Raw genomic sequence first — 27,359 nt, 5'->3', positions numbered from 1 at the left:
ATGCAATTTTAATATTGGATCCCGTAATTTTGATCCTGCAGAATTTCAGAGGGATCCTGCATTTGCGGGATTGGTTTCCCTACTTCATACATTTCTTAGTACCGGGTTTTTCACCATAATTTGACCCCCCCCCTTTAATTTTGTTACTAGAAGAGGTACAAAAAAATGTTTTCTACAAAAGTTTCACTAAATCGACTAGTGTTTTTCAAAATGATATCACAAAACGAAATATCCCATATGAACCTACGGTCCTTTTAAAAGGTCGGTAAAAGTATTCTGATTTACGGATCTCTGTAGACGTCTCGGGTTGTATCTCCTAGATGGCATTAGTGGATTTACATAAAGAAACCTTTTTCGCAAATCATACCATAAACTGAGGTTATATTCTACGTGCTATATCGTTCTGAGATAACATTAGATCTGCACTTCAATTTTGTGGGCTAAATATGAGTGATTATAGTGATAAAAGGTGAGTTCATTCATTATTCTCCAGATTTTTTTTATATACAATATTGAAAGTATATACCATTCGTTCCTTTTAATCGAGCATATTGTCACGATTATGAATACGAGTTAAGTTATACGTCACAAAAATTGTTGGTCCTTTTAAAAGGACGGTAGGATTATACGATACGATTATAATTAGTTCTTTAGATTTCATTATTTTTTATTCATTCGGTTCGGTACAGTGATGGTAAATGGTAATAAAGATATACTTTTAATAATATACTATATCCTTTCAGGTATTGGAAAAAACCTCTTACTTTGAACGAATTGCTTGAAGAAATTGAAAATATCGAAAATGTAACCGACATTCCTGATGAAATAATTTTATTTCCTCCAACGAATGCGAATGAATACAACACTGATGAAGATTCAGGAAATGATGAAAATGTCAGCCCGAATAACCTACCAGGATCCCAGTTAATGGCTGATGTAGAATTTTCCATGAGGGAAAATCGCAGAGAAAATTCAATAGATTCTATAAAAGATTGGGAAAGCGAAGATGAATTACCTTTATCAAATTTTGTAGCCAAGAGATTGAAAAAAACCAAATTATTCAACTATACCCTTGGAAAGGACTTGTTAGAAACTTTTCCTGTATGGAATTCAGTTTCTCATGTAAGGAACAATCGTAGTCCTCTCGAACTATTCAAGTGTTTTTTCGATAAAGATCAGGTAGACGAGATTGTGCATCATACAAATGTATATGCTTCTCAGAAAAATCGACCACCTGATGTTACAGCTGACGATTTATATTGCTTCATTGGGGTATTACTTGTCAGTGGATACTGTTCCGTTTCAAGGAAAAAGATGTACTGGCAAAATTCGACAGACAGCAACAACGCGCTTATATCGTCATCAATTTCGAGAGATCGTTTCCAATATATCATGAGTAATTTTCATTGTGTTGATAATAATATTTTGGATAAAAACGATCGATTTGCCAAAGTAAGACCAATTTTCAATTCGCTCAACAGAAAATTCTTAGAATTCGCCCCGATCGAAGAAGACCACTCAGTGGATGAAGCTATGGTGCCTTATTTTGGGCGCCATGGCTGCAAACAATTCATAAAAGGAAAACCCATAAGATGGGGATATAAATTCTGGGTTGGGGCCACTCGTTTAGGGTATATCGTGTATTTTGAACCTTACCAAGGCTCTAATACTCTTTCATGCGAAAAATATAAGGAATTGGGACTCGGAGCGTCTGTAGTCTTACAATATGCAGACATCTTACAGTCAACCAAATTCGCCAATTTCCACATGTTCTTTGACAATTTCTTTACATCACTGTCATTGATGAAAGAATTGACGCATCGAGAGATACGAGCTACAGGAACAATCAGGGATAATAGACTTCCAAAGTGTCCATTGACAGACGTGAAACAATTCAAGAAGAAGAAAAGAGGTGATTTTCAACATGCACTGGTAGACAACGAGATAGTCATTTGTCGATGGAATGACAATAATGTGATTACGATTGCCTCTAACTCTACTTCCGTATTTCCAACAAATAAAGCAAAGAGATTTTCTCAAAAGGAAAAAAAGTATATTCATATTGATCAGCCTAAACCGATAAAGAGTTATAATGAAAATATGGGTGGAGTTGATCGGAGCGATCAAAACATAGGGCAGTACCGCATTTCGATTAGAGGAAAAAAATGGTATTTTCCATTGGTGACCCATTGTATAGATATGTCCGTTCAAAACGCGTGGTATTTGCAAGTGGTTGAAGGAGGAAAATTGGATCAACTTGCCTTCAGAAGAGCCTTAGCCACGGAACTATTAGAAACTCATAAGGTTTTGACTGGAAGAAAATGTTCGAGAAAATCAGAACATTATAAGGAACATTCTCGATATGATCGAATTGATCATATGATAATATATCAAATGAATCAAACGAAGTGCGCAGTGTGTCATAAAAAGACGAATTTTCGTTGTGAGAAATGTGATATCGGATTACATCCAAAAGAATGTTTCCGCTGTTTTCATACCCAATGATGTTCAGTAATGTTCATATTCCGATATCAAACAATGTATTGCAAATAAAATATCATTCACCTGAATTCATATTTATGGTCACCTCTAGTCCTACCGTCCTTTTAAAAGGACGACGTATATTGCAAAAAGTAAAACATAGATATTTTTTTAAATATTTTTTGTTGGCTTTTCTGGTCATAAAGAGCCCATAAAAGAAGAACCAACTTGATTCGCAAAAAAAAATATTCCCGGGTTATAAGGGTATACAGAGTGGTCAACATATTGATTGCAACTTCATTTTTTCAAATGGAACACCCTGTATATTTTTCTATATTTGACTAGCTCTTTTTCCCCTGATTTCGAATATATAACATATGTTTGTCCTATCTCCCTTATTCTGAGTACCACAGAGTTTCAAATTTTAAGAACCACCTGGCATGCTCAGTAATCAGTTTTCATGTGGTAGGCTGAAGGCTGCGATAACTCAAAATGCCCTTTTTTGAGTTATCTCGTTGGGAACGATATGACATATAGTCAAATTGCCAACGAGATAACTCAAAAAAGGTCATTTTGAGTTATCGCAGCCTACCACTTGAAAAATGATTTCTGAGCATGCCAGGTGGTTCTTAAAATTTGAAACTCTGTGGTACTCAGAATAAGAGAGATAGGCCAAACATATGTCATATATTCGAAATCAGGGGAAAAAGAGCTAGTCAAATATAGAAAAATATACAGGGTGTTCCATTCGAAAAAATGAAGTTGCAATCAATATGTGGCCCACTCTGTATATATTTCGTTTTGTGAAATCATTTTGAAAAACACTAGTCGATTTCGTGAAACTTTTGTAGAAAAAATTTTTTTTACCTCTTCTAGTAACAAAGTTAAAGGGGGGGTCAAATTATGGTGAAAAACCCGGTACTATGACGATGTTGGATTTGATCGTATAATAAGTACGAAACAAACATTATTGCTTCTAGAATTTATTTACTGAATAAATATCAAATAATCACCAAATCTCCATTTATGTACACAGTTGATACATCAGGAGATACATAGGGAAAATGTGTTTGATGTAATTTGTATCATGAAACAGGAAATTTATTTCGTTAGTTAAAAATGTCAGCTTTTGGCACATACTGGTGCTTCTGAAACGTTATCTCAAACTTATTTTGTAAACAAATCTTATGAACTAAACTAAACCGTATTTTGTTTCATGAAACGATTATATTTCATGATTCCACAATCAACGTCAGCGACGGATGCGCCTACTATCGTTATTGCTTCCTAGTCTACAGCAAGTAAAAAAAGCTTTGTGATAACTCTCGGGAACAAAAAAATTTTGCTTTCCGATTGTAAATTTTCCTCTCGCAAACTCAACCGTACTCTCGTCACATGTCTGTCGGCATGTGTGTCCTCCAAATCCTTGTAACAGTCTTAAGTTCTACGATTATTTCAATTAAATGAAATTTGGTTTGGGTATGCTGTTTTAGATATTCCCATACGAGTGTCAGCTTTTCCCGATGAAAGGTGCGCGTTGAGCAAGCGCAAACGTGAAATTCCCGTTCCCATATCTGTCTGCTTCTGCGATTTTGATGAAATTTGTTATGTATCTTCAGATTGGGTTGAAAGTGTTTCTATAGGAATTTAATTTTTTTAAGATAAAGGGAACATCATCGAAAATAACATACTGTGGTAGACTGATTTTGAGAGTGAGAATGAATTGACCCTATTTCTATGGAAACGACAGTGAAAAGCTTCAAATTATCTCCTCAGAAGGCACCTCAGAGTAATAAACATAGATCGAGGAAGCATATGTCATTTTCAGTGAGCAAATTTTGACACGATGCGCGCGGAAATGAAAACATATCTTGGCTCGAATTAATTCGACTGGTGCAGCCAGTCGAATACGCTATCACTCAATCCTCGAGTTTCTCCACAAATAATTCACTTCTTACGTCCAATAGTTTCATATTAACTCATAATATATTGAAATAAATACCTAAATATATCAGAAATTCACAAAACAAACTTCAAGCGCGCCAAAAGACGTGAAACAACCGATGACACTAGGAGAGCAATAGTTGCCAAACCTTGGATTTCGGCAGGTAGATACAGAAAATAATAAATATTCTGCTTATTATAAATTCGACAATAAGGAAAAATATCGGATTCCAAATATTCAAATTTGCTTATTTCATCGGGAATCACTCAAATGAATATATTTTATTCAAGATAATACCTATACATTCATGACGATATAGTAAAATTATGGATTTGAAAATATATCACAATCCGACAACGTAATCTAATATCTTACCATGTTGGGGACATGTAAAAATCGCGTATACTTCCTTTATCTATGTTTATTACTCTATCGAAGTCATTGAATAAAATGCCTAGAAACCCTAGTGTGTGCACTGATTCGATTTTGTTTCATACTTTTTGGGATAGTACTGTTGCTTTGGCTAGATCTTACCAGGGATCTGTAAGGTGGCACTCTTCAGGTTTATTCGAATTCACGCTGTCTGGCGCCGTTTAAAAATGAAATACAGATTTTAGACACTGCAATCTTCTTCTTCTTCTTTCTCTATGATAGGCACAGTTGCCTGTTTATTCTTCATAACTCGCCTACTCTCAATGGACGGTGAGATTATCGCTCCATCGCTTTCGTGGTCTTCCCAAACTTCTTCTTCCAATGGGGGATTCATCACGTGCTATCCGTACTATTCTTCGTTGGTCCATTCGGCTTATGTGGTCGTTCCATTCCATCTTTCGGGCTAGCACCCAATCGCTGATATTGTCCACTCCACATGTCCGCCTCACGTTGTCACTTCGTTCTCTGTCGAATAAAGTCTTTCCAGCGATTTTCCGCAAGATCTTCATTTCGCCGACCTCCAAGATCCTTTTTGTTTTTGCTGTATCTGGTCGTGTTTCCGCTGTGTATGTCATTATAGGTCTTATGACAGATTTATATATTCGTGCCTTAGTCTCAGTGTGTAGGTATTTATTTTTCCATATCGTGTCATTCAAACAACCAGCAACCCTCAGTGCTTTGTTTGTTTGTTGTCTGACTTCCAACTCAATGTCCCCATATCCAGAGAGTTCGATACCTAGGTATTTAAACTTCATTTCCTGTTGAATAATTTTATCATCGACAACAAGTTTGCATCTGATTGGTATTTTAGATGTTGTCAAGCTTTTTGTTTTGGATGCAGAAATGACCATGTTCAAGGACTTGGCTACACAGTTAAAGCGATACAGCAACCTCTGAAGATCGTCTTAATTTTCAGCAACAAGCACAGCGTCATCGGCGTAACATAGGATAGTTATATTACGGTTACCCATTTTATAACCTTTCATACTGCAAACTTTAACAATAAATTACAATTCAGTTTATATCGAATTTATAATGAAATTATTGGAATATAATGACAGACGGTCTATTCTCGAGCATACACTAATATAAAATATTTTTATTCTATACTCAAAGGTTACGAGAGTCGTGAATCGCGAAAAATATCAAATATAAACGATATATGCGCCATCTGAAATTCTAGTGATCTCTCAAAATGAAGTATAGGCATAAATCTCCCGTTTTGTCTGAAAGTTTCACAGATATAAGTAGATGCACCAGGGTTTCTATGCATCTTAGCTCTAAAAAATTAAGTTTTATTTATTTATTCATGATCATATTTCCATGGAAACGATAGCGGAATTTGTTTATAGTACAAAGGAAACTGGCAGTAGCCCCTTTGTTGGAGAGGACGTTTGTTTAAGTCCTTCGTGAACCGATTTTTTTAAATTACATATGTTTTTAACTACTCTTTTTAATGATTTAAGATATTTTACTAGGAAATAAATAATAATAACTGCACTTTATTGAGCACAGTCAAAGGCCATCGACCGGAGTCCTTCAGCCCAAAACTAGGAAATAATAAACCATATTGTACATTTTGCTGTGTTTTAATATATTAGGTTAATGGAATATAATATATGTACCGGGTTTTTCACCATAATTTGACCCCCCTTCAACTTTGTTACTGAAAGAGGTACAAAAAAATGTTTTCAACAAAAGTTTTACGAAATCGACTAATGTTTTCTAAAATACTTTCAAAAAATTAAATATATACAGAGTGGGCAATATATTGAATGCAACTTCATTTTTTCAAATGGAACACCCTGTATATTTTTCCATATTTGACTAGCTCTTTTTCCCCTGATTTCGAATATATAACATATGTTTGGTCTATCTCTCTTATTCTGAGTACCACAGAGTTTCAAATTTTAAGAATCACCTAGCATGCTCCAGTAATTAGTTTTCACGTGGTAGGCTGCGATAACTCGAAATGTCCTTTTTTGAGTTATCTCGTTGTTAACGATATATGACATACGTTTTTCACTATAAATTGGAACTCTAAAAAGGGCATTTTGAGTTATCGCAGCCTACCACTTGAAAACTGATTACTGAGCATGCTCTTAAAATTTGAAACTCTGTAGTACTCAGAATAAGAGAGAAAGACCAAACATATGTTATATATATTCGAAATCAGGGGAAAAAGAGCTAGTCAAATATAGAAAAATATACAGGGTGTTCCATTTGAAAAATGAAGTTGCATGCAATATGTTGCCCACTCTGTATATATTTAATTTTTTGAAATCATTTTAGAAAACACTAGTCGATTTCATGAAACTTTTGTTGAAAACATTTTTTTTACCTCTTTTAGTAACAAAGTTAAAGGGGGGGTCAAATTATGGTGAAAAACCCGGTACAAGTCGAAGACTCACCATGTATAGTTTCCAGTAATTAATGTTTCATTATTACGTACGAATGACCACGGGTTCGAATTCCGTCGCTGGATATTAATTAAAAAAATTTGGCATTGTAATTTTATATTTTTCCTCCACGTGCCGAGATATTTTGCTCCAAAAAGGGAAATAATAAAAAATAGTATAAAATTTGCCTTGTTTTTATTTCTCCGTCATGGTAAACTATTTAGCTCATTCTTCCTTGAAATAATTGGCAATAATACTTCAAATTTTTTTGTATTCCTATCAACTGAAAATACTCACTTATCGAAGTTGTAAACAATAATGTTGTTTACATATGACACAACCTTTAAATTGCTATATAAATCGAATAAAAAAAATTCCTCGTGAGTTCATGTCCCTTCACAAAAACTATTTACATGAAATCGGTTTCTATACCTCATTAATTCTCCTAGATCGATGATCCAGTTGATGAGCTTAAAATTTCGACTAATGTAATTGTGAACCATTCAAAAAAAAAACATCGTTTATAATAACGGAACCCAAAGGTCTGGAAACAAACAACATATTTGAAGTTTCAAATAACGGTAAATAACTGAACCAAAACTCCTCATCCCCCACCCTTATTTATATACATGGTGGCAAACTCTCCTGAAATGATGAAGAAGCAGTCAAATATGTATCGAATCATTCGAATCAATAGAATATCAACAAAATATCTAGGGAAAAACAAAATTGTTCTTCACAGATAATAATAATAAACAGGACAGAGCATATACACTGCTCAACAATTGATAGGGATCACTTACTGTTCTAAATTTATTTCTGAAAAATTCGCTCCAAGATTATAAATTTAGTCAGATATCAGAGTATTTTCAGTTGATAATATGGTTCACTTGAGAAAAGAATGAAAAAAATGGAAAGTTGGAGAGAAAAAAAGACTTTATTAGGAACACTCAAAATTCTGTGTTTGAATAACATAAAAATTTTATGATGAAACCACAAGAAGGCTGAAGTTTCGGTTAAGCTAGTACCTAGTTGGTCCCCCACGAGCTCGTCTCAAGCATTCTACCCTACGAGGCAAACTTTCGATCAAACGATTTATAAAATTTCGGGGCAAATTCGTCCAAATATCCCGTAAAGCGTTAGAAAGGTCCTCCAGGTTATTGATCGGTTGTTCTAAGGTTGACAATTGTCTAGACATCTCAGACCAGACATGTTCGATGCAATTCATGTCTGGAGAGCGAGCTGGCCAGTCCATCCTATCAATAGCATGAGTTTTTAGCGCTTCATTAACCAGACGACTACGGTGTGGACGGGCATTATCGTCAATTAAAATGAAATTCTCGCCCACGGCAGCCGCAAACGGAACAATTATGGGTTCAATAATCATATCGTGATATCTCTGGCTGGTCATGGTGGTGTTCTGCAGAACAACCAACTCTGTGCGTTGGTTCAAACAAATGCCTCCCCATACACATATAGAACCTCCGCCAAAAGCTATTGTGGGTACCATAAACTGTTCTGCATACCTTCGACCTCTTTCCCTCCAAGCAAGAATACGTCCATCGGAGTTGACCAAACGAAATCTAGACTCATCCGTAAATAAACATCGGCTCCAATCTTCAAGTGTCCAATTGCGGTGCTCCTCAGCCCATTGCCGTCGATGAACCCGGTGTTCCCTATTCAAACGGGGATGTTGTACCCTCCTACGTGCTTTCAAACCACGAACATGTAGTCGTCGTCTTACAGTCTGGTTCGAAATTAGAACTCCTGTTGCAACTCTCAGTGATCTATTGAGCCGCGACGCCGGGTAAGTGGGATTTCTCCTAGCGAGGATCAAAATACGATCTTGGGCAGCTGTTGTACTGCGCTGCCGACCTCCCCCATGAACATAAGCTACTGAGTCGTTTTGGATGAACCTATTCCAAGCCCGACTCACGACACTTTGCGAAACATTCAACCGCCGGGACACTTCTCGCTGGGACAAACCTTCCTGTATCCACCGTATGATTTGGTCCAGTTGCACAGGAGCCAAACGTCTTCTCGGCATGACTGATAAGCTGATATTGTTCTCATTTCTTCAATTATTGTCACTTTATGTGTTTGAACGAGAGAAAAAACAGATTTAATAACAAATACCACATTGCTTTTCACTCCACCTGTAACAGCCTACAGATAATAATCGATTTTGTGAACAAGAGCCGATGAAGTGAGGAAGACTTTGATATAATCAACCCAAAACATCTTACTTTTTCCTTAGAGAACATATAATGTACAGATATTCACAAGATAACTTGAAAAAAATACAAATGAAGAGAAGTTCATAAGTGATCCCTAGCAATTGTTGATCAGTGTATGTAGAATAATGATAAGGAACCTACATTCAAAAACATCTTATGGATAAGCCCAGAAACATCATTATTTGTTATTACTGAATCATTATTATTATTATTACTGAATCCGGATCGTTGCGGATCTGTTAGCCATTCGGAAACTGCTTCCAAACTGATCTTTTTTTTGTTCTTAATAACCCTACCTGTTCATATAAACCCAAAGAGAACGTCGATGCTATTAACTAAGCCGACGATATCCTTAGGAGCCTTAGCTGTTACTTCGTATCCAGAACTGACTGCCATATGAGTGGGTTCTTAGGTCAGTTAATTCCTGTACCTAATTTCATATGAATAGATCTATCTCATAATTTCCAGGAAAAGTTCTAGACGGTAGCAGTCAGATTTTTTTAATTATGAAGAAAATTTCAGGATAGGGGATTGAATATTTTTTAATCAAACGATTCCAATTAGAAAGTTATAAACCACGTTAATCCTCTCAAACATTATATAGTCATGTCATTTTGTGCTCAAAAGGGCCCCTCACGGAAAAGTTACGGGGTAGTTTTGATTTCTTTGAGTCTACTATATTCATTTGAATCAATATGAACTAAATTTCAAAAAGTGATTTTGAAAATGCTTTTTTCTAAACTCATGATTTATAGTGTAAACTCATCTGGATTGTATTAGAAGAAGGAATTATTGAATAGGGGACATGCCAATAATAATGAAGCAAAGTTTTGGAGTGGAAAAAGTGGGTTTTTGTAGAGACAGATAAAATACGCCAATTTCTAACTCTCGTTTGAGCCGGAACGGTTTATCGGACAAAGAACCTCAATAGAAGAAATTTTATTTATTTCTTTTTTTTTATATGCAAAAACTCCATTTTTTTTTCAATGTTCCGTCACGAAATTTCAGTGGCAAACCTCAGATTCGGATTACGCCACCCAAAAAACATATGGAATCGAAGAAATCGAAACTACCCCGTAAAAAAACACATATTGTCTGGACTAACAACATGAATTCATGAAATTGTAGATACAAATCAAATAACGATATTTTATATTATTTTTCGTTTATAATTCTCAATAGTGAACCTTTGGAATCGTTCAGGAAAAAAAATTTTCAACTGCCCCTGAAATTTTCTGTTTACGTTTTGGACTCTATAGAATCCAAAAATCGAATAAAATATCGTTCCGCTACACACCAAGTTGATGAAGAGAAATATTTTTCCAAATTATCTTACAGAAAGCAAGGCATTAACATCAAAAGTGCATCAATAATATATAAGACAATCTGTAGACTTTTATCAGAATACGCCCACCCAGTGTTTGGCAACTGCAAGTCTCCAGCAATTAAAAATCCCACAGTAGAAGAGAGGACAGCATTGAGAACAGTGGCGACGCTAGCCAGGGGGGGGGCTATTTTAGCAATATGCCATACCTTTTTAAAAACTCAAAGGTTCATGAGTTAATGAGATTCTTATGAAAAAAATGGTGGCGACGGGGACTCACATTTCTTTTTTAATATTTCGGCAGAAAAAATTGTTTTCGAAAAAATCCCTTTGCATGTTCTATTCTGCAAATACGTAGTATTATAAGACTGTTTGCAATTTGGATAAAAAATGAACAGGGTGCTTATAAAAAGATCATGAACTTGGACAACTCAAATTCATCAAAACTCATGATTTTCAAATTAGAACCTATATTTTTATTATTTCAGTAGATTCTACGTACAAAAATAGTGGGGGTTACTTAAGCAAATTCCATACCTAAAATGAATACTTCAAGAGTTATCGAGGAAGAACTTTGAATGAGGAAAAACCGCAATTCCTCACTGTGTGGAGTAGTCTATGACTTCCGGAAAATACAGAAAGAAACTAAAATTCGATGTATAACGAAATTTTACATTTCATAAATTATAATTAATTTTTTGTTGGGTTTCTTGAGAAATCCATAAACCAATACAATGAAAAAAAAATGTAATAAAATATGAATGAGTAGGAGTATCATTGCAGTATACAAATTTTATTATATTCCGTGAAAATTTAGTGGATTTGTTACTGGAACTTTGCAAGAATCTAAATTCTTAAGACGTTTCCTTGTTCTTAGAGATTTGGAAAACATTGCATTGCATTATTTGTATACAATATACAAATTTTTGTGAATATCAATTCTCAAAAATTATATATTGTTGTTAAGACTGCTGAAGCTTACTAAAAATAGGAAGACATTTTATTCATGGGAGTACATGTACTAAGGGCATAGAGAGCCTTATTGATACTTTCATTTGATCTTATCTTGACATGAAGACTCTAACTAAGCATTGGGCTGATATCTACTGTGCTTTTCAAGCTTCCAGCCACTTTCAAGACGCAATCCATCACTTGTAAACATTACCAATACATCAGTAATATCTCTTTGATCCTCTTTCAGGACTGACTTTCCCCATCAATCGGTCACTAAGGACATATGGTGGTACTACATGATCTCTATGTCATTCTATTGGTCGCTCTGTGTATCCCAGTTCTTCGATGTCAAGAGGAAGGATTTCTGGCAGATGTTCATACATCACATCGCCACCATAGTTTTGATGTCATCATCTTGGATAGTAAACGTTTTCAGAGTAGGCAGCCTTGTTCTAGTGGTGCATGATGCTGCAGATATCTTGTTAGAGGTAAATCGCTCAAATCTTTCACTTCAATATAAATATGTGAAGAAAGAAATGTTCTTAAATTTATTTCCGATGATCAATTCATGCTAAGCTTTAAGTCCATTCAAATGAATCATGGTTAATGGAAATTTCTTATCGCAATTTGATTATTCAACTGTAACAGCAACAATGGATTTTAATTACATTTAATAGTCATTAACTTACTGGCATAATCCATTGTTTATTTTCAATTCATTTGAAGAGAAGAACCAATAAAGGGAATAGCTTATTGGTTCCTACTCAAAACAGGTTATTAACAAAATAAATTTTGGTGGTTTTAATGTTAATGGAAATCAAATCAAAAGATAAGAAAAATACGAATCTCATTATTCACTAGAAAATTAAAAAATTTGATGAAGATATATAAAAAAAAATGTTGTTCTTTTTTTAATTATATTCCACTTCCACAGTACCATCGAATTATTTTTCGTAAATCTTTTTTTCATAATTGGTAATTAGCGATTATAGTATAGGTCATAGACTTATTATCCTATTTTGATACGTCTATGGTATAGGTAGATGAATCTTGATATTATCGATATTTTTTTAATTCCTTGGAATTGTAAATGGACATATATTTAATTTAAGGGCGATTTAGTTCTCATATCTACCCATTTAATTTAATGATTATGTATGTTCTCATTATTTTAAGCTTGAAAAATATGTAGGTATAGAATTTTATGTTATATTACAAGGTACTCATTCAATCATTCGTCATTTCTGAAACTACAATCATTACCTCAACCTCACTATAGCAAAAAGCCATGCTGAACAAAACCTACCTCAATCCGTTCCGGTTTTTTCTCAGGTACTTCATGAAACTTTCGAAAGAGGTAGCATTGTGTTGATGAATTTTCGGGTAGTATAGCTATTCCTTTTTAGATGGTGCTGATGAAGATCAAATCGGATTCGAACAATATTGTCGTACTATATAATCTATATATACAAAAGGTAACTCATCGTTTGGTAAACGTAGAAATAAGACACATACTTTGTGTCGCAGATGTGGTAGATCTTCCTATCATATCCAAAAATCCACTTGTGCACAATGTGGATATCCAGCCGCAAAAATGCGATCATACAATTGGTCGATCAAAGCTAAAAGGAGGAAGACTACTGGTACCGGTAGAATGCGTTATCTTAAAGTTGTTCGCAGGCGTTTCAAGAATGGATTCAGGGAAGGTAGCAAAATTACCAAAACTAAAATAAATATACAAGAATTTTTTATCTTTTTATATATATGATGAATCATGATATATGATATGATATCATGAACAACTCCATAAAATCTGGAATCTTTCCTGATTGCTTGAAACTAGCATTAGTAAAGCCCATTCTCAAGAAAGGAGATAAGGAGAAAATAGAGAATTATAGACCTATCTCATTGCTGCCATCATTCTCAAAAATATTGGAAGCTGTGATGTTGAGGAGATTGTCTAGCTTTCTTGAAGAAGTTGTTACTGACTCCCAACATGGTTTTAGACGAGGAAGATCAACTAAGACAGCCATATATAGTTTCCTGAAAAACATCCACCAAGCACTAGAAAACGGAAAGATCACCATTGGACTTTTTCTAGATCTATCTAAGTAAGGCCTTTGATTCATTGTCCCACGACTACATCATAGATAAGCTAGAATCATATGGAATAAGAGGGCCCGGTTTGGCTTGGTTCAAGTCTTACCTTTCAAACAGAAAGCAAATGACTACTGTAGGGAAAGATGGAGCAACTGAAATGTCAGATGTAATCGATGTCACTTTGGGAATACCTCAGGGAAGTATTTTAGGCCCAATAGTTTTTATAATTTTCACTAATGACTTTGATGACATAAAAGAGGATTTTGACAACGTAGAAATTGTGAGATATGCAGATGACAAGAACATTATCATTAAAGCCAAAACATACCCTGAAGCTGTTTCGAAGACTGAATTGGTCATGTGCAATGCTGGTAACTGGTTCAGATCAAATGGTCCACTCCTCAATGATAAAAAAACTAAGTCAGTTTTATTCAAAACTAGCCATTCCGGATTCATCACACCAGACAAAATGATTTCGGAAGGGATTCCAATAGAACTTTGCCCATCTATCAAGTTCCTTGGTGTTTATCTAGATGAAACATTAAATTGGAAAAAACACATTGAAGAGGTATGCAAATCACTTTCAAGGATATGCTTCTCAATGAGGGTGATATCAGGTTACCTAAATTTTTCCACCATGAAAACGATATACTATGGAGTCTTCGAATCCAGAGTTCGATATGGCATATTATTTTATGGTTCCTCAAAAAAGCTGTATGATGTCATGGTTATGCAGAAAAGAATCTTGAGGATAATGCTAAAGCTGAAACCACTAGAATCATGCAGAGGGAGGTTCAGGGATAATGGGATTCTGACAGTCCCAGCGATCCATATTCAAGAATGCCTTTTGTTTCTCCATAACAATAGAAATGATTTCACTGAAGAAGCACCTAAAACACTTCATACGAAATCTAGAAATAGCATACCCAAAACATCGTCTCTCATCCACTGCAAAAAGTGCTCATTACTCCTGCATAAGGTACTTCAACAAGTTGCCTATACCATTAAGAAGAGAAACAAATTACAAGAGATTCAAAAAACAACTGTTCTCCCTTCTTCTGGAACTAGAACCATATACAATAGAAGAATTTTTGAGTTAAAAATTGTATCAAACAGATTATTTTGACGATATTTCGATTCAATGCTTTCACTTGTGAAATTTTGATTATGAAATAAATGGCATTTATTATTATTATTATATTTATTAATATGAAAACACCCCTAATGGAATTATTAGTTATATTTTTGTACTGTTAAAAATCAGGATTCCGAAAATTGGCGAATGAAACAAAAGAAATGTATTAATTCAAATTTATTGAGAATCCTATTCAGTACTCTCAGCGATTTTATTTTATCGTCTTCCATCGAGGGTGAGGGGTAATTTGGGTTAGTAATTTGGTAGTAACTTCGGGGAGAAAAAGACTACTGCTAGGCATTTTGTGTGTCCGCACACTTACCATGTTGCAAAATACATGGCTTTTATTTCCACATATCTGGTCAATTTCGATATATTCATTCACTGTAAAAATCTCAAAACGCTTAAGATTCTTCTTCTTTTATAAAACCTAAGTAGATAAACCCTTGTGGTGAGTTAGAAAAGTCTGGAAATACTGACAATGCTATTTGCTCGAAGTTTTCAGAACTTTAACCCACAAAATTTCATTTAAATGTAAATAAAAGAAATTTTGGTGGTTTTAATGTTAATGGAAATCAAATCAAAAGATAAGAAAAATACGAATCTCATTATTCACTAGAAAATTAAAAAATTTGATGAAGATATATAAAAAAAAATGTTGTTCTTTTTTTAATTATATTCCACTTCCACAGTACCATCGAATTATTTTTCGTAAATCTTTTTTTCATAATTGGTAATTAGCGATTATAGTATAGGTCATAGACTTATTATCCTATTTTGATACGTCTATGGTATAGGTAGATGAATCTTGATATTATCGATATTTTTTTAATTCCTTGGAATTGTAAATGGACATATATTTAATTTAAGGGCGATTTAGTTCTCATATCTACCCATTTAATTTAATGATTATGTATGTTCTCATTATTTTAAGCTTGAAAAATATGTAGGTATAGAATTTTATGTTATATTACAAGGTACTCATTCAATCATTCGTCATTTCTGAAACTACAATCATTACCTCAACCTCACTATAGCAAAAAGCCATGCTGAACAAAACCTACCTCAATCCGTTCCGGTTTTTTCTCAGGTACTTCATGAAACTTTCGAAAGAGGTAGCATTGTGTTGATGAATTTTCGGGTAGTATAGCTATTCCTTTTTAGATGGTGCTGATGAAGATCAAATCGGATTCGAACAATATTGTCGTACTATATAATCTATATATACAAAAGGTAACTCATCGTTTGGTAAACGTAGAAATAAGACACATACTTTGTGTCGCAGATGTGGTAGATCTTCCTATCATATCCAAAAATCCACTTGTGCACAATGTGGATATCCAGCCGCAAAAATGCGATCATACAATTGGTCGATCAAAGCTAAAAGGAGGAAGACTACTGGTACCGGTAGAATGCGTTATCTTAAAGTTGTTCGCAGGCGTTTCAAGAATGGATTCAGGGAAGGTAGCAAAATTACCAAAACTAAAATAAATATACAAGAATTTTTTATCTTTTTATATATATGATGAATCATGATATATGATATGATATCATGAACAACTCCATAAAATCTGGAATCTTTCCTGATTGCTTGAAACTAGCATTAGTAAAGCCCATTCTCAAGAAAGGAGATAAGGAGAAAATAGAGAATTATAGACCTATCTCATTGCTGCCATCATTCTCAAAAATATTGGAAGCTGTGATGTTGAGGAGATTGTCTAGCTTTCTTGAAGAAGTTGTTACTGACTCCCAACATGGTTTTAGACGAGGAAGATCAACTAAGACAGCCATATATAGTTTCCTGAAAAACATCCACCAAGCACTAGAAAACGGAAAGATCACCATTGGACTTTTTCTAGATCTATCTAAGTAAGGCCTTTGATTCATTGTCCCACGACTACATCATAGATAAGCTAGAATCATATGGAATAAGAGGGCCCGGTTTGGCTTGGTTCAAGTCTTACCTTTCAAACAGAAAGCAAATGACTACTGTAGGGAAAGATGGAGCAACTGAAATGTCAGATGTAATCGATGTCACTTTGGGAATACCTCAGGGAAGTATTTTAGGCCCAATAGTTTTTATAATTTTCACTAATGACTTTGATGACATAAAAGAGGATTTTGACAACGTAGAAATTGTGAGATATGCAGATGACAAGAACATTATCATTAAAGCCAAAACATACCCTGAAGCTGTTTCGAAGACTGAATTGGTCATGTGCAATGCTGGTAACTGGTTCAGATCAAATGGTCCACTCCTCAATGATAAAAAAACTAAGTCAGTTTTATTCAAAACTAGCCATTCCGGATTCATCACACCAGACAAAATGATTTCGGAAGGGATTCCAATAGAACTTTGCCCATCTATCAAGTTCCTTGGTGTTTATCTAGATGAAACATTAAATTGGAAAAAACACATTGAAGAGGTATGCAAATCACTTTCAAGGATATGCTTCTCAATGAGGGTGATATCAGGTTACCTAAATTTTTCCACCATGAAAACGATATACTATGGAGTCTTCGAATCCAGAGTTCGATATGGCATATTATTTTATGGTTCCTCAAAAAAGCTGTATGATGTCATGGTTATGCAGAAAAGAATCTTGAGGATAATGCTAAAGCTGAAACCACTAGAATCATGCAGAGGGAGGTTCAGGGATAATGGGATTCTGACAGTCCCAGCGATCCATATTCAAGAATGCCTTTTGTTTCTCCATAACAATAGAAATGATTTCACTGAAGAAGCACCTAAAACACTTCATACGAAATCTAGAAATAGCATACCCAAAACATCGTCTCTCATCCACTGCAAAAAGTGCTCATTACTCCTGCATAAGGTACTTCAACAAGTTGCCTATACCATTAAGAAGAGAAACAAATTACAAGAGATTCAAAAAACAACTGTTCTCCCTTCTTCTGGAACTAGAACCATATACAATAGAAGAATTTTTGAGTTAAAAATTGTATCAAACAGATTATTTTGACGATATTTCGATTCAATGCTTTCACTTGTGAAATTTTGATTATGAAATAAATGGCATTTATTATTATTATTATATTTATTAATATGAAAACACCCCTAATGGAATTATTAGTTATATTTTTGTACTGTTAAAAATCAGGATTCCGAAAATTGGCGAATGAAACAAAAGAAATGTATTAATTCAAATTTATTGAGAATCCTATTCAGTACTCTCAGCGATTTTATTTTATCGTCTTCCATCGAGGGTGAGGGGTAATTTGGGTTAGTAATTTGGTAGTAACTTCGGGGAGAAAAAGACTACTGCTAGGCATTTTGTGTGTCCGCACACTTACCATGTTGCAAAATACATGGCTTTTATTTCCACATATCTGGTCAATTTCGATATATTCATTCACTGTAAAAATCTCAAAACGCTTAAGATTCTTCTTCTTTTATAAAACCTAAGTAGATAAACCCTTGTGGTGAGTTAGAAAAGTCTGGAAATACTGACAATGCTATTTGCTCGAAGTTTTCAGAACTTTAACCCACAAAATTTCATTTAAATGTAAATAAAAGAAATTTTTCTCGATATTTCTTCTCCTTTCGATATAAACTGACAAAATGGAATATTGTAAATGAACTAAACAAAAGATTATGGTCCAACTCCGTGAGGGCATAGAGGATGATTGTACCAACTCAGCAACAGAAAGAATTAATCTCTTTAAATGATCAATTCTTTGCTCTTTCTCAATAGAATGTATGTGAAGTTGCTATGGAAGAATACAAGGAGGTACTAAATGAGAATTATAACCCAAGACTTCAAGTCTACTTGCGTCAAACAGTTCAGGAAATATTATATGGTACATTGTACTGACCAATATGTCCAAATTCTGCAATACAAATTAACACCTCTGATCTTTTCTGGAACATTCAAACTAATGTTTGAAAAACTTGCATTTTAATCATTTGATAATTATCTTCAGACGCATTCTTTATTCAGTTTTTACCTATTTATCTTTATTATTATTTTTTTTGTTATATGACTATTATTTTCAATTATGGGATTATTAACAAACATTTGAATATTATATTCTGTATTTCTTGAGATTTTTTTGTGAAAGACTGTAATATTTTCGTGAAAAACAAATTAAATTAATATTTTTGTAAATATGTTTCAGGCTGCTAAAATGGCCAAGTATTCTGGCTTTCAGAAAGTATGCGATTTTACATTTGCTACATTTACCATTGTATGGATAGTTACTAGAATAATCATCTTTCCATTCTGGATAATAAGAAAGTAAGTATAGTGTAATTGATAGTAAATACCCATGATTCATTATTGAGCCTGTTTGGGTAACAGTTATGATTTAATATCGAACAATTCAATATATTAATGTCTTTATAATTACACTCTAAGAAAAACAGACAAATGTTTACTGTAGAGTCTGAAAAAAATTGGAGTAAAATTTAAATTGAATTAAATTTTTTCAGCACATCTATTGATGCACCAAGGATAGTGCCAATGTTCCCTGCCTATTATATCTTCAATGGTCTACTGATTCTTTTGTTGGTACTGCATTTATTTTGGACTTATCTAATCCTGAAAATAGCCTATAATGCTGTCAATGCTGGGCAAATGGAAGGAGATATAAGGTAAAAGTTATGCATGTTATAATATACTGCAGTATTGAAATCGATATGAATAATTTGTTCAATAAGATCAATTTATTTTTACTCCACTACTTAAGGGATATTAAATGGCTTCTCTTCAACAGATACTCACTACTTATTGAAAAACATTTGTCAAGAAATGAGCAAACTTCAACTTCAAGTAATGATTTGGTGTGTAAAGAGTTTCATTTGGAACTTTGGTAGAATTGCTTCAAATTTGTGCATAAAACTAACAGAATTTTTCATCTCACCTTTCTCAAAAATTTTTCAGTAAATGTTTTCTCTTTTTGTGTGTATTCTGTAATTCTGGTAGTTTTAAGTTCATCAATTTCTTGACTACAATTTTCAAAACCAAATTTTTAACAAAACGTGGTTGAAGAATTTCCTAACCATCTTTATGAGTGCGGAAGTGCAACTCACAAATATGTGCTATCTTGGGAAATTGGAAATAAATATTTCATGATGAAAGATTTTTGAAGTAAACTTTCTTGTAGGTCAAGCAGTGATAACTTCAGTGAAGACTCAAACGAGAACGAGAATAATAAAGAGAAAGAGAATAAAAAATCCTCATAAATCTTTCGATTAAGATTTTGGCATGGAAGAGAGAGAATGCCAAGGGTTATGTGTCCAATATTTGGTTAGTCTTTTTGGGTTCAAAAAGCAAGAATGATTTCCACCTGTTGGGCATTTTGAAAATTTTAATACTTAAGAATAAATCCACGTTTCAAAGTGAGTTTGAAACTAGGTATAATTTAGTTGCTCAAAATCAGAATTGCTGATTTTGCTCATATTCCAATTATTTATTTCATGTCGAGTTAAGGTTCTGAAATTTATAATGCTATATAAGAACAAAGCACTCTTCTTAATATATTTACATATTATTGGTTTTATTATTATTATTGTTTTTGTTATCTTGTTTATTCAATTTAAGTGCCAAACTTTACAAAAATTATCTTTTGTGATTCACTTTTTCATCACCGATATCAATTAATCCTTATATTTATTGAATTATCATTTACTTCGATTATACATTAGCTTATTCTCGTTCACTTTACAAAATATATAACTCCATTCTGAATAATTCATTGAAAAATCTATTTTTTCTGGAAGATTGAAAAAATAAAAATCAAAAGTTTCAAACTCACTTAAATTGTAGCACATTTCATTTCACATAAATCAATAATAATTTCATTTAGAACAGTCTGTTAGATTATGTTTTACAGTTTGAAAATAAAAAACACTGTGAATGTTGAGAAACATTTATTTAGCTATGAAAATTTGTTAACTGATAAAGATATTTTATTTCTAGATTGGTTATAGTAAATTCAATTTTTTCTGAAGGGACTTAAGGGAAGCATGTATCTTTCCTTAATCAGCAAATCCACTTTTCATAATGAAGCTTATTATTTAATTGAAAAATATTAGAATTATTTTGTATTATATTATCTCTTCTGATGCACTTATAATTTTTACAGCTGAAAAATTACCCAAGATAAACATAGAGCTGTACCAAGTTGAACCAAAGTGTATTCTAGGTTATCTTAATCTCTGAAATTGGACAGGCACTCAAACGTGCGAAATGTGGTTTTCTACAAATTTTTAAATTGCATCACTAATTTTTTTTCAAGCATGTTTCCAGTTTGAGTGGTTGTGCATGTGAGTAAGCAAATCCTTTTACTTTTAAATTATTTTTGTTAGCTATTTTCACATTGATGATGGGTTTTTTTGTAGGTGTGAATATCACCTGAATCACTCAATTATATATTAAAATATATTGACTGAAAAATTCTAATATTAATTGAATACCTCAATAATTATATGATGAATTATGTCGTGATACCGAATTGTTGATGAATCTACCGTCCTATGGTTAAAACTGAAGTAGATTGAGAGCATTCCAAAAAAAAAGGTTGGGTGGTTGGGTGGGGAGCATAATCTCCTTTCAATTGTAAATAATTCTAGCACCATTCACCATCAAAATATATAATGATCATTTCAAAGAAAGCACTTAATAAAATGAATTTCTCAAGCAGCAACTACATGAAACAAATACCAAATTTCTTGTCATATACATCGACAATATGTATAATCACCTTCGATATATTTACGATATGATTGTTTTATATATAGGCAAACTGCCATCGATCAGGGATCAGTCCTCCAATGTGTATAATATAACAACTTATTTTGTACATTTCTAAACTAACGTAAGATAAATATTTTAATTTTATGATGGAATATCGAGTGTGTGTCTTTGTTTGGATATAAATGAAAGTATTAGATATTTTACTTCCGTCATAATGATATTGGGAGAACATATTATTCAACTCGAACAATCTAGCATAGAACGCCTTTTATTCTATTCATTCTAATTTCGATACGTTCTATCGTCGCCTTTTGCTATGGAAAATGCTTCAGAAGGTTGTCAAAGACATTGTAAGGATATTACATTCTGGTAATTTTCGTATCTACTACTGCATTGTATATTTTATGGATAAATTCAATATGGAAGAAATAAAAAAAAACTTTCCACAATACAGAAAAGAGATTAATACTTAAATAGAGAGTGGTTGCTTCTGATCCTGTTTTAAGGAAACAGTTTCATGAATGTAGGTCCACAAATGTTTCCTTACCAAAATACAGGGTGTTGAAGTTTGAAAAAAAATCTTTTTTCCTAAATATTTTGGAAATCACGAAATATATCAAAGTGACCTTTGACATTCAAAAAATAAATATTGCAAAAAACCATGGCAGCCTAAGTTCCAGAAGTTAAATTCCTTTTATAAAACATGTATGTAATTATATTTATTCACTTTTAAAACAGAACAAAATGTATTCAATTTATCTCTTGTGGTTTCCAACATAGTGAGGAAAAACCATTTTTTTTTAAATTAAACATCCTGTATTTTAGTAAGTAATCCTTTGTGGACCTATATTAAAGGAAAATTTTCTACTTAAAACAGTGTCAGGAATAAACTGTTGAACATTTATCACTTTTCTATGCAAAAAACTTATATTTGAGTCATGAAACAGAGTAAGTACTACACTCATGGTTAAAATATTTGTACAAAATTATTAGAACATTTAATGATTAATTCAAAAGCAGGGTGTTTGAATTGCTGCTAAGGACAGAAGAAAGGATTAGTTGAATCATTAAAAGTTAGATTAGCAAATTCGAAATGATAATATTAATCTTCAATTTGGATCAAGAATATTCACCAATTTTTCATGGATGCAACTTCAAAATGAAGATTATTATTATTCATTAATCAACTAATGAAGAATGATTGTCAATAAAGTAAGAGAGAAATAATGGTGAATTAAGCTATTTGAAACCGTTTGTATCAAAAACTACAGTCCCTAGACTAAGATCAAACTTCTTACAATTTGAAAGGTCATTTCCATAATATTCTATTTGAATTCTATAGTGCCTCAATTTATTTGTTATGTACAACTCGTTAGAGCAGGTCATATTATTCGGTAAAAAATTAACAGAAATTAATAGTGGAAATGTAGTTACAAGATCTTTTATGTTTATGTAATTCAGGTAGTTCTTAGCAATATTTAAAAAACGTAGACTTATAATCCTATCAAAATTTTTCCAGTTGATGTTGTGAAAATTTTCATCATTACCAAGTTGGTTATCTTGTAATTGAAGATCTTCAAGCTTCAATTGGTTTTTAAATGTTCCTGGGATTATAGTTTTGATTAAATTATTTCCTAGGAATATCGCAGTAAGCTCTTTCATATGTTCAAAGGCGTCTTGATTAATATATTCAACCTCGTTAAATGTTAAAGACAACTCTCTCAAGTTATTCAATCCCTCTAGAAAACTTTTGGTAATATTTTTCAAGAATTGATGACTGATCACAAGTACGTCAAGGTTTTCCAGTTTTGTAAAAGAACCCTCTTCTATAGTTGTGTATGAGTTGGAAGTAAATCTGAATACCTTCAGTTTTTGAAGATACTTAAATGTGTCTGAAGTTATCGTAGGAAATTCTATATTGTCATTAATATCTAATATTTCCAGATGAGTGTTCTCGAAGGTGTTAGGAGTAAGATGGCTTATAGCACATTTTTCAATCTTCAAACCATTCAGGTTTTTAAAAAGAGAAAAGGTACTATTGTCAAGTTCACCTTTCATGTGTGCCATATTGAATTGTGACATTCGAACATCATAGGGTTGTAGTGGTTTGTTTTTTATTGTTATTGTACTCTCCGCTAGAATCGGTATTAGAAGAAATAAGACCAATGGGGATCCTGAAAAAAGTTATGTATGAACATTGTATCACTATCAATACTTGTACAATACTGTGTAAGTGATAACATTGGAGTACGACCTTAAACTCAATAAAATTTGCCAACACTAGAATTGATGATCTTGCATTTTGAATCAACTGTGATAAAATGAATTTTGGAGTTAAGAGCGGTTCTAAGCAAGTCATATTAGGCTTTAAGTCGAATAGAAATGTTATTCTTCAAGTGTAAAAGTAGTTTCTGCTCAACTTTGTCTATGTAATTCACACTGTACAATTTTTTTATGTAGCAGATTATTACACTGCTACTGTGTCCCAATCGAATTGCAAGACAGTAATGGAGGGGTTATCAGCATTTGCTAACTATTGCTATTTTTCACGTTTAATGATTAATTTTTCACAATAAAGAGCCGGTTATTATTCGTGACCACGTTACTAAATTTTATTAGAAATTTTTACTTTATCTTCGTATGTTGAATGACGCGAAATGTTATTAAGCTACACTTCTTTGGCAAAATTATATAACATGTAGATTGTTTCAATAGAATTTAATTTTTCTGAATTATATCTTTTAAAATTATTGATAACATTGGCCAAAACTTTTAGTTATAGGTGATATTTACTTTCGCACACATTGATAAATGCCATTTTTCACTCAGATAAGAGCTATGTTGGTTTTCACGATTTTCACTTCCAGTTAATTTTGTTTATGACGACTAACTAGTAGCAGAATTCAATATGAAATGTTATGGTTCAGCGAATCGTCATTGTGTTTTTAATCATACTTCCGGTATTATATGATTTTTGCGTTTTATCTTAGAATTTCACGCCCAGATCATTTCTGGCACACATTTACAGATGACTCATGGAAATCGCTAGGGCAATCCTGAAAAGTCGTTCCACACATTAAATTTATTTATTTCAGTATACATCCTTATCGCTTTTACAAAACAAATTGAATTAACCTGAAAATAGCATTCTATACTTAATTTTTGTTATTTCAACACAAACAAAATTGTTCATTATTTTGTCTTTATGAAAAAAAATCGAATTTATCGCAAAGCATCATTTCAAAACATTTTGCAATAAAAAAGATCTCCCCAAAAGTTCTAATTTACACATGCACACCTCACAGCCTATGGAATCTTTAACATCTCTTCCCGAATACTGGCGAATACTCATCCCAAATTTTTAGATTTAGGTGCAGAAAAACCTTATAAGATGATTTTGAATCAAATTTTCACGTTCAAAAATCAAGATATAGAAATACTGGGTGTGTCGCCTTTCAAATAGGAAAGTTTTTGGCCATTATTTGTAGTTAATGTTTGAATATTAATTGAAGGGTAAAGATGAAAAGCCGGCTAAGACAGTCATTTGCGATATTTGAGATAAAATGCGCAAATTGGTATCATACTCCCAGTTGCAGTTGTTAATGACGTCATTAATAATATAAATAATAATTTCATCCCTTCTGCTGTAGGAGGATTAGAATGATGCAATAATATAATGGATGTGCTATTTGAAATAACAAAGTATATTAGTCCTTCAGCCCTGTAAATTCAATTATATCAGATGGAAGAAAAAAAATCTTATTTTGTATAAAAATTGAATCTTGAACAATTAATTTTATCAGTCCTTCTCTCACAGTGTGGGTCGAAAACTTTCTGCGTGTCGCAGTCACTTCATCTCTATGGAACATCTCATATATGTCTTCCAGCTCCTTTACACGTTTCAGAAATCTTCCATTCAGAATTTTCACTCTTTCTGATATTGGCTGAATCCTGGTCTCCCTGTATAGGAGTTCATTGGGTGGGTTGAAAATAATTAAGGGGGGGCTGAAAATATTTCAGAGAGAAAGATCAGTTTCTCAAACCCCAACATTAAAATTTTCAGCAAAAAATTATGATTAGTTTTCCATAAACGTCTAATAGGCGGTGAATCACACTGTATACATATATACCCCTGTATATCCTTCAATTATGATCACCCTGTATAATACAGAATTAAAATTTTCTTTTTTGTATAGGAGTAGCCAATATGTCTACTCGTATAAATAACATTATATCGGCAGCGCAAATGCATGGTTTCTTCATTAATTACCAATTAATTCTTGTAAATGGTGCTTCTTATTAAGTATAAAGTGATCTGGAAAAACTCCTCATTATTTATTGTGCTTGCTATCCCATCTTTGAATTAATATACAGAATGTTACATTGAAAAATTGTTACTTTGGTCTATATGCTCATTTTCTAACACCCTGTATATATGAAGAGAATTTTTAATTGTGCTTCGCATTACCCTATACACACCACAAAAAAGATTTCAAATTATCTTTATTTACTCCCTCAAAATGAGATCCGCTTCTGTTTTGTTGGACCATTATTTATAAGTAAGTTGTCAACTACATTTAGGGTAGATTTTAATCGTACTTGGGACACATATTATTGAAAGACTTTAATAGACCAAATAATGAATAAATAATTCGCGCTGAACTGGAGCGAATCACTTCAAATCGGTCCGTGCCAAAAGGTTAACGGAAACACAATTTGAACATTTACGCTATATTTCGTTTGATTTTTGGGTTAAATGAAAATTTCCTTCCATTAAAAAAAGTTTCATAGTTAACTATTGAAATAAATGTGTTATATGCTCAAAAAAATTGTTATCCATAGTACTACCTACCACATACCATATACATGCATTATTTTCACTTTAAAAAGCGTAGAATATATAGAATATTTTTACCACGCTGCGTGTCTTTCCCTTTTTTCCCATCTCCATTTTAACCTATCGTAACTTTGATGTTTAAAGTTCTTTTCCATTTTTGGAAATCATTAGATATGCATACTTTCCCTTATTAATGCCACAAAAGGTAATTAAGTCGTTAAACACGTATTATAGACTTACTTTTCTAAACTTCTCAGTCAGTGATACAAGAAAAGATAAGTAATAACGAAAATTGGCCTCTATGAAAGGCTATAAGCTAGGACTGAACGCATTTTCAATAAGCCACAACAGGTCTGGAACCCCATTTATTGTTTTCGATTGTTACCGATCGAAAATAATTATAGTGAAATTCTGGTCAAGTTTCGACATAGCACATTTTATTTACCTTCAGCGATTGAATTACCTTATTTTTTGATCTTCAATCACTTATACATGTAATTACACTATAATATTTGTTTTTGCAGCTTTATCGTCTTCATTAATGAAGACGATAAAGCTGCAAAAGTAATAATTATTACTGCAACTAGTAAAGGGTCTTAGGACAATTGCAAAAACAAGGCCTCTCAAAATCAAAACGAGTTTTTGACTATCCCCCCCCCTATGAGTTGAAATTCCAACCTGGAGAAAATTGTCTGGATTCAACACTGCTTGTATTATTTGTAATATTTACCTCTCTCTATTCAATGTTTCTGATGGTATTGCTGAAAATGATTTTTGGTAGAAAAAATATTTAAAA

At 33.0% G+C, this 27,359-nt stretch overlaps 3 protein-coding genes across 3 annotated transcripts in view; 2 read left to right on the top strand and 1 right to left on the bottom strand.

Moving 5' to 3' along the window:
• The window catches only part of LOC123675900 (ceramide synthase 6), a 38,814-nt gene extending 17,386 nt beyond the window's left edge, over positions 1-21,428 (top strand). The window contains exons 4-7 of the mRNA XM_045611461.1: positions 12,020-12,260; positions 19,148-19,266; positions 19,461-19,622; positions 20,135-21,428. Coding sequence (XP_045467417.1) covers positions 12,020-12,260; positions 19,148-19,266; positions 19,461-19,622; positions 20,135-20,213 — 601 coding nt within the window. The 3' untranslated portion in view covers positions 20,214-21,428. The remainder of the gene's footprint in view (positions 1-12,019; positions 12,261-19,147; positions 19,267-19,460; positions 19,623-20,134) is intronic.
• On the top strand, positions 261-2,570 carry LOC123675897 (piggyBac transposable element-derived protein 3-like). The gene is made up of 2 exons (XM_045611456.1): positions 261-469; positions 744-2,570. The coding sequence occupies exons 1-2, from the start codon at positions 447-449 to the stop codon at positions 2,503-2,505; spliced, it is 1,785 nt and encodes a 594-aa protein (XP_045467412.1). The 5' UTR covers positions 261-446; the 3' UTR covers positions 2,506-2,570.
• A 179-nt stretch (positions 21,429-21,607) lies between the features above and the next one.
• LOC123675901 (leucine-rich repeat-containing protein 70-like) lies at positions 21,608-24,674 on the bottom strand. The gene is made up of 2 exons (XM_045611462.1): positions 24,520-24,674; positions 21,608-23,900 (listed from the first exon to the last, which is right to left on the bottom strand). Exons 1-2 carry the CDS (start codon positions 24,542-24,544, stop codon positions 22,966-22,968), a joined length of 960 nt encoding a protein of 319 aa, XP_045467418.1. The 5' UTR covers positions 24,545-24,674; the 3' UTR covers positions 21,608-22,965.
• Between the last annotated feature and the right edge of the window lie 2,685 nt (positions 24,675-27,359).

Source organism: Harmonia axyridis, chromosome 3 (genome assembly GCF_914767665.1).
Source record: "Harmonia axyridis chromosome 3, icHarAxyr1.1, whole genome shotgun sequence".
In the NCBI taxonomy this organism is placed as follows: domain Eukaryota; kingdom Metazoa; phylum Arthropoda; class Insecta; order Coleoptera; family Coccinellidae; genus Harmonia; species Harmonia axyridis.
This window is presented reverse-complemented; position numbering and strand designations above follow the sequence as displayed.

Excerpts from the sequence above, each read along its gene's own strand:
- LOC123675897 (XM_045611456.1), top strand. The coding sequence starts at position 447 with ATGAGTGATTATAGTGATAAAAG. Across the intron at positions 470-743 it reads AGTGATTATAGTGATAAAAG|GTATTGGAAAAAACCTCTTA; the intron begins GTGAGTTCATTC and ends ATATCCTTTCAG.
- LOC123675901 (XM_045611462.1), bottom strand. The coding sequence starts at position 24,544 with ATGGCATTTATCAATGTGTGCGAAA. Across the intron at positions 23,901-24,519 it reads ATTTATCAATGTGTGCGAAA|GATCCCCATTGGTCTTATTT; the intron begins GTAAATATCACC and ends AACTTTTTTCAG.